The sequence below is a fragment of the Orycteropus afer genome, unplaced genomic scaffold (genome assembly GCF_000298275.1).
Source record: "Orycteropus afer afer isolate SDZICR_OR568_19922 unplaced genomic scaffold, OryAfe1.0 scaffold00052, whole genome shotgun sequence".
Lineage (NCBI taxonomy): Eukaryota > Metazoa > Chordata > Mammalia > Tubulidentata > Orycteropodidae > Orycteropus > Orycteropus afer.
Window position 1 is genome coordinate 5,427,093 of NW_006921639.1, and position 8,496 is coordinate 5,435,588.

At 41.7% G+C, this 8,496-nt stretch overlaps 1 protein-coding gene across 1 annotated transcript in view; it reads right to left on the reverse strand.

Moving 5' to 3' along the window:
* The window catches only part of MSMB (microseminoprotein beta), a 28,538-nt gene extending 22,606 nt beyond the window's left edge, over positions 1-5,932 (reverse strand). The window contains exon 1 of the mRNA XM_007938688.1: positions 5,915-5,932. Within this exon, the coding sequence (XP_007936879.1) occupies positions 5,915-5,932 (18 nt within the window). The remainder of the gene's footprint in view (positions 1-5,914) is intronic.
* Between the last annotated feature and the right edge of the window lie 2,564 nt (positions 5,933-8,496).

The window sequence follows — 8,496 nt, forward strand, 5'->3', positions numbered from 1 at the left end:
CATTCAATATTTTGCCCATAGAATCTCTCAATATTGCAACTTGAGGCTTAAATTTTTTCTTCAATTCTTTCAGCTTGAGAAATGCTGAGCGTGTTCTTCCCTTTTGGTTTTCAAACTCCAGGTCTTTGCACATTTCATTATAGTAATCATTTTTTTTTTTCTGCTTGAGCAGACAAAATATATTATAATATAATTTCAAAACTAGTGCTTCTTTAAAATACATGTGGACCACTGGGAGGTCTCATTAAAGCGCACATTCTGATTCAGGAGATATCCAGGATTTATGATTCTGCATTACTAATAAGCTCCCAGGTGAGGCTGATGCTGCAGGTCTGAGGACCATGCTGAATTAGACAGACTCTAAATTCCCCTCCCATTCCCATATCCTATACTTCCGCCTTCCCTCCCGCCATCTTTTCTTCCTTCCCTGCATTCGATACACTTGAATGCCTGATTTGTGCACTGAAGCAGGCTTTATAAATGTTTCCTAGGTGGTACAGATAACTTGAAGCACTTACTGATGAAGATTAAAGACTATAGTCTGCGGTATGGATTACACCTCAATATTACATTGACAAAAATTCTCACAACTGGTCCAAAAAACAGCTTCATGATAAATGGAGAAAAGGACTTCATGTTACTTGGCTTTACAATCAACACCAATGAAGGAGCAGTCAAGCCATCAGACGATGTATTGCATTGGGCAAATCTGTTGCAAAAGACCTTTTTCAACTGATAAAGAACAAAGATGTATCCTGGAAGACTAAGGTGCACCTAACTCAAGCCATGGTATTTTCAATCACCTCTTATGCCCATGAGAGCTGGACAATGAATAAGGAAGACCAAAGAGGAGTTGATGCTCTTTTGAGTTGTGGTGTTGGAGAAGAATACTAAGAGTACCATGGACTTCTAAAAGGACTAACAAATCTGTCCTGGAAGAAGTGCAGCTGGAATGCTCCTTGAAAGCGAGCATGGCCAGACTTCCTCTCACCTACTTTGGTCATGTTGTCAGAAGGAACCATTTCCTGAAGAGGGATATCATGCTTGGTAAAGTGGAGGGTCAAAAAAGAAGAGGAAGTCCCTCAACAAGGTCGATTGACACAGTGGCTACAATGCTGGGCTCAGGTATAACAAGATCATGAGGCTGGAACAGTACTGGGCAGTGTTTCATTCTTATGCATAGGGTCACTATGAATCGGAGATGACTCAATGGCACCTAACAACAACAACAGGTGGTATGGCATCACACTGGCGTTAGGGTGGAGCAATCTGGCACTGCCACTAAAAATCATGTTCTTTTCAATAAAGTGCTGCTCCTTTCCAGCCCACAGCACCTAAAGGGCTTGTACCACAGGACCAAGAGCTGAGCATCATCAAGGGTTTTGAGCAGGGGAGGGGTCTTGGCAATTTACTGACAAAGTTCACTTAACTGCCCTGTGGGGGATGGATTGAAGGAAGAGGCCCTGAGCTAAGGCAGCGAGGATGTCAACATCACCACCACTTGCTCCACCATTCCCTGTGATGTCTCATGACAGTTTCTGCCCCAGTTGGTGGTCCAGTCATTCCTCCACTACTGAGACCCCTCTCCAAACTCCCTTTGCTTATTATCCTGTCCCAGTTTCCATGCCTTAATCTCCTCTTCCCCTTTGTACCCTTTGAGAGCAGTCTAGTTTATTCCCTGTTACTGGCTCTAGCAAAATATATTCTCAAAAATATCAAATTTGAATTAAAGACAGATATGAAGCCTAGATACTTTTGTATAGATTTTGATGCAATTTTTTTTTCTTAGCACAACATGGTACACTGAAAAGGGCCCAGAGTGATGGCTCCCAAAGTTTACTGAACATTAAAATCTGAACCTGGGTAGCTTTTAAGAGCCCTGATGCTCAAGTCTCACCACAGACCAACTAGATCATAGTATCTGGGGTGGGAGCCAGGTGTTAGTATGTTTTAAAGCTCTCCCGATGATTCCACTGTACAGTCAAGTTTGAGAGTCACTGGCCTAGGGGCTAAGAGACAGAAACATCTGGGTTCAGGTCTCAGCTTCTTCACTGGCTTATGGTGAGACCCTGTGGCAGCCTCTCCCCAGGCTCAATTTCCTTGGCTATGGAATGATGCAGTGATTATGGCTTTGAAACTATATTTATTTTCACAAATCATTCACTTAGAGCCCCAGAATTAGAGACACGTCAGAAACCTGACTGGAGTCCTTGGGTGGCACAAATGGTTAATGCACTTGGTCACTAATCAAAAGATTGGAGGGTCAAGTCAACCCAGAGGTGCCTCAAGTGAAGTCTCCTTCAGAAAAATCAGTCATTGAAAACCCTATGGATATATTTAACCCAAATAATAGATTATATTATAAAATAAACAGTATCACCCATGAGGAATGTGCTCACTTAAACAATATGAGACTAAACGGTCAACATTTACCCCAAAACAAAGATAAGAAGGCAAAGAGGGAAAGGGAGGATAGATCAATGGAAACAGAACAGATGGATGCAAATTACGAGAATGTTGACACACTGTGCAACCAATGTGTAACCGATGTCATGCAACAATTTGAATAAAAATTGTTAAAAGGGATTTTAATATAGGAAAACTTTCACCTAAAACACAATAAATTATTATTTTAAAAGAAAGAAAAATCCTACGGAGCATAGTTCTGTTCTGACATAAATGGGGTGGCTATGAGTCGTCAACTCAATGGCAACAGAATAAAACCAATTTGAATGCCAGAACTACTGGAAGAGAAAAAAAGAGGCATTTCTGAAGAAATAGTTACTGAAAATCCAAAGAAGGAACAACATACCAACAAACAGAACTGGAAGATACCAAGGCAATAAAGATGCTTAGCAAAGAAGCAACAGAAGGGGGGTGGATAAAGTGACAGTTTAGTGATAAGTATATCCCCATAGTAATTTTCTTTATCATAAAATTTAGCAAAATCTTTAGTAATGTAGCAAGGTATAATGTTCCCCTTTTTAATCCCAATAAATTTGCTTTTGGTAAATTAAAAAAAAAAAGATAATAAAGTTCAGATCTTGGAGAATAGAAATCATGCTAAACTTATTAACACTTTCCCAGCTCTCAGACTCTCATTATACTCTACACACTGAATTACAATCCACATTCAGAAGAATAATAGCTAACTCATATTTACCACCAAAAAGAATCCAGTAGAAATACAAATCATAGCATATTAAAATAAGGAATACATACCCTTTTCTTTCTTTTTGCCTTTTATTTATAAAAACCAGTTACTTACCATTGTGACTGACGAGAATTCTATAGCAATGCACATCTGGGAAGAGTTGCAGTACCCTTATATCATGGAGAGGACAGCCCCTCAGTCCACATCATTATGATGGGGGACATATCAAGAACACATTGGGTGTTGACAGATTGTCGATTGCTAACAGGAAAGTATATTTGCAGATGATTTATGAGTTATTCAGAAATCAGGTCTCCACCCCAATTACCTATTTATTCTTGTCTCCACCCCTAACTTGCTTTTGCTTTTGACCTTCAAGAGTAGAGGAGGAGAAAGCTCCCATTTAATGAGCCTTCACTGTAGTGAAGGAACTGCTGGATGCGTTACATATTATCTTATTTGATCCTCAAAGCAGCCTAGAATATAAGAATTGTAAATTCACATCACACACAAAGACATGGGGGCTCAGGATGCCAGCCACACAGCAAGGTTGACACTAGGGTTCCTGAAGGCATAAGAAGAGCCCAGTGGGTCAGCCTACTGGGCCCTTCAGGCCTGGGGCTGTGACTAGAGAGTAAAAAAGTGACAGGCCCCCTCCATGGCACTGGGGAACAGCACTTGCAGACCAGCTTTGCCTGGACAAGCCACTGGGGCTCAAACAGCTGGAATTTCCTGAAACTTTTCTTGAATCTTCAGTCTTTACTCCCTGCTGCATCAAGTAGCCCTTGCTTCTCTTTGTTCAACAATCATCTCCTTCCAAGAAAACACTAGTTGTCCTCATCATGCCTACGACAGCCTTTGGGGGGTGTCAACAGAGTCCTTTGATATATTTGAGTGACCTACCATTTTATCCCAAAATGCCACCCTCACAACCCATTGTTTTTGTTGTTGTTGTTAAGTTCTGTCGAGTCGTTTCTGACTCATAGCGACCCCATGCACAGCAGAACAAAACACTGCCCGATCCCGCGCCAGCCCCACAATTCCTGCTATACTTGAGCCCATTATTGCAGCCACAGTGTCAATCCATCTCGTTGAAGGCCTCCCCCTCTTTTGTTGACCCTCCACCCTACCAAGCATGACATCCTTCTCCAGGGAATGGTCCCTTCTTACAACATGACCAAAATAGGTGAGACAAAGTCTGGCCATTCTTGCTTCCAAGGAGCATTCTGGCTGCACTTCCTCCAGGACAGATCTGTTAGTTCTTTTAGCAGTCTATGGTACTTTCAGCATTCTTCGCCAGCACCACAACTCAAAAGCATCAACTCTTCTTTGGTCTTCCTTATTCATTGTCCAGCTCTCACATGCATACGAGGCGATTGGAAATATCATGGCTTGTGTCAGGCGCACCTTAGTCCTCAAGGAGATATCCTTGCTCCTCAGCACTTGATACAGTTCCTTCACAGTTGACTTTCCCAGTGCTACATGTCGTCTAATGTCCTGACTGCTGCTTCCGTTGGCATCAATTGTAGAACCAAGCAACATGAATTCTTTGACAACCTCAATGTTCTCTCCATTTTTTGTGATGCTCCTCATTGGTCCAGTTGTGAGGATTTTTGTTTTCTTTATATTGAGAAGTAATCCATACTGCAGACTGTATTCTTCAACCTTCATCAGTAGGTGCCTTAAGTCATCCTCACTTTCAGCAAGCAAAGTTGTATCGTCTGCATATCTCAGGTTGTTAATGATTCTTCCTCCAATCCTGATACCACGTTTTTCTTCATATAGTCCAGCTTCTCGGATTATTTGCTCAGCATATAGATTGAATAAGTGTGGAGAAAAAATACAACCCTGACGCACTCCCTTCTTGATTTTAAATCATGTAGTGTCCCCTTGTTCTATTCGAATGACAGCCTCCTGGTCAAGGTACAGATTCCTCATGAGTACAATCAAGTGCTTGGGAATTCCCATTCTTCTCAATGTTATCCATAATTTGTCATGATCCACACAATCAAATGCCTTTGCATAGTCAATAAAACACAACCCATTACTTATCTGAAATCTCACCATTGCCTCCTTCCACCCACAGATTAGAGTTTAGACCTCTTTACCACCTGACACTCAAAGCTCCTCTTAAGTGGGCTGCAGTGATCCTTCCCACCCTCCTGTAGTCCTGAAACTAGGCCTCCCACTGTCCCCTAACCCAGCTTGGGTGAGCTTGCTGGCTCCTTTGGACAGCTGGAGAATAGGTTGCCTCACCACTCACCACACATTCCGGCCCTCCTCTTCCATGTCAATGTAGTTAAACTGCCTGGAGACCCTAAGTTCCTGAAACACCAAGTTTGATCACTTTCCCATAGTGTGAGTTCCACTTTACCCAGGCAAAACTAGAAACTTGCTTTCTCACTGTAATGGTTAATTTTATGTCTCAAGTTGGCTAGGTTATGGTGCCCAGTTGTTTGGTCAAACACTGTCTAGGTGTTGTTAGGAAGGTATTTTGTAGATGTGGTTAACATTCACAATCAATTGTCTTTAAATAAAGGAGACTACCCTCAACAATGTGGGTGGGGCTTAATCCAATCAGCTTAAGGCTTTAAGAGCAAAAACTGAGGTTTCCCTGGGAAGAAATTCTGCCTGAAGACTGCAGTATCAACTCCTGCCTGAATTTCCAGCCTGCTGGCCTGCCCTGTGGATTTCAGACTCAAGACTTCAACATAACTCTCTCCCAAGTTTCCAACCTACCCCTATGGATTTCAGACTTACCATCTCCCACAAGCGCATGGGCCAATTCCTTAAAATAAATCTATTTATTAAATCAAGTTTCCATCTTTCACTTCTCTGTCACTTTTGTTTTGAGATCATCTGCACGTGCAAGCACTTATTCCTCTGACTATAACCACCCAGAGCTAGATCAGATCTCACAGGTTAAAGCACACAGTCTTCCTTCCAAGTCAGCTGAAGATTTCACATAGCCTCCACAAACTGGGGTGTTTTTAGGGCCACCTCATTTCTGATCTGCTGACTACCAATTTGGGTCTTTCCAACTCTCCTTTCAGGATGCCAGTCACAAGCTGAGGGGTCCTCTGTGCTCCCTCACTTCTGACCCAGTGGTTACAAATTCGGGGGTTCCCTCTACCCTCTCAGAATTCCAGCCATAAGCTAAGAGGGTCCCAGCTCACCTCACTTCTGACCTCCTGGCTTCCTCTACTTCCTAAATTCCATAATTCACTGAAACAAATTGCAGAACTCACAGAAAGCACAATACGTACAATTACGTTTTTTTTTTTTTTACAACAAAAAGGATACAAATGACAAGATGCATAGGGCAAGGTCTGGGAGGGTTCCCAATGCAGAGCTTTCACATCCAAAAAAAAAAAAAAATTGATGTCTTTCATCCACCAGGAAGCCCAAGGAGCTTCCATGTCCAGAGCTTTAATTGAAGTGGTCCTTATGAGGTGGTATCACGTTGCTTAGAAGTGAGGAGGATGGTGAGACTTAGTCTCATGTACTTGGACATGCTATCAGGAAGGACTAGTCCCTGGAGAAGGACATCATGCTTGGTGAATGAATTGGTGAGGCTCAATGAAAAAAAGGAAGACCCTCAACAAGATGGATTCACACAGTGGCTGCAACAAAGGGTTCAAACCTAGTAACAGTTGTGAGGATGGCGCAAGACTGGGCAGGGTTTTATTTTATTGTACACAGGTTCACTATGAGTTGGAATCTACTCAAAGGCACCTAACAAAAACAATCACAAGGTGGGTCCCTCTGACCTGGCCAGCCCCCATCCAAGAGTCACCTCATCAGCATAATCTGTCAGGTCTGGAGCCTTCTTAGATAACAAACATACTTCAATTGTAGGAAAATTCCAAGGTTTTAGAAGTTATCTCTCAGGATCCAAGGACAAAGACCAATTACATCTTTTTTTTTTTTTTTTTTTTAATTTCTACTGTGATTTGGGCGAAAGTTTACAGAGCAAATTCATTTTCCATACAGCAGTTCATACACATTTTGTTTCATGGCATGGACTGCAATTCCCCACAATGTAACTTCCCAATTCCTCTCTGTAGTCACCTCATCCTCTACGTCCTTCTTTTCTATACATCCTTGACCCCTGAGCTATCTCCCAGTGCAAATACTGCCCTTCTTTTCTCCCATGAGTGATTGTTCTAAAGAGCGTATCTACCTGATTTAAATATTCACCCTATATGCCTGTCTATTGTTTGGCTGGAAGCCATGGAAGTGAGTTGAATTCCGGACCTGAAGGGTAACTAGAGGCCATTGTCTCAGGGGTCTCTCCAAGCTCTATCAGACCAGTAAACCTGTTTTTTTTTTTTTTATGATTTTTAGTTTTGTTCCACATTGTTCTCCCACTCTATCCAGGATCTCCTGCACTAATCCCTTTCTGAGTAGTTGACAGCATCTAGTTCTTCTGGTCTTACGGTCATATAAGCTGAGGTTTATGTGGTCCACTAGTCCCTTGAACTACTTGATTCCATGTGTCTTTGGTTTTTTTAATTCATTTTTGCTCTGGAATAGGAGAGACCCATTGTTGCATCTAGATGGCTGCTTGTGAGCTTTTTAGACCCACAGTTGCTACTCACCAAAGTAGGATGTTGAACAATATTTTTGTGTAGTATATTATGCCAGTTGAGCTTGATGTCCCCTGAAACCATGGTCCTGAGCCCACAGGTCCAACAGCTCACTCCATCAAGGTGGTTGACTGTGCCTAAGAAGTTACCATAACTTTGCCTCCTATTAGTTCTAGTTATATGGATATTCCTACAGCACACACAAATACGTATATAGAAATATCATCTGCCATCCTTATATACAGTTATGAGTATATTCACTTTTGCCTAGACATACTTGATCATTCAGTCTGTCAACCCATCTATTTACCCATAGATTAATGATTGCTATCACTAATATCAGAGTTTTATATATGTACAAGTATTTATCTTTGTTGTCTGTACCTCTTGTGGACCTCTCTGTGTCTTCCTTTTCCTTAGTGTTATTGTGTTGGCCACTTGTTTTTGGAATATTTCCTTTCCCTTTACCCAAATCAATACTTGTCTCTACCTATTTAGCAGTGTTCCCTCCCTCCTCTCCCATTCCTGGTAACCAATAAAGTTTCCTTCCACATATAAACCTTTCCTTGGCTGTTTACAATAGCAAACTAATACAGTATTTGTCCTTCTGTGATTGACTTATTTCATTCAGTATAATGTCCTCCAAGTTCATCCACGTTATGCAGTGTTTCACAGATTTCACATCATTCTTTAGTGTTGCATAGTATTCCATTGTGTGTATGTTCCACGGTTTAGTTACCCATTCTTCTGTTG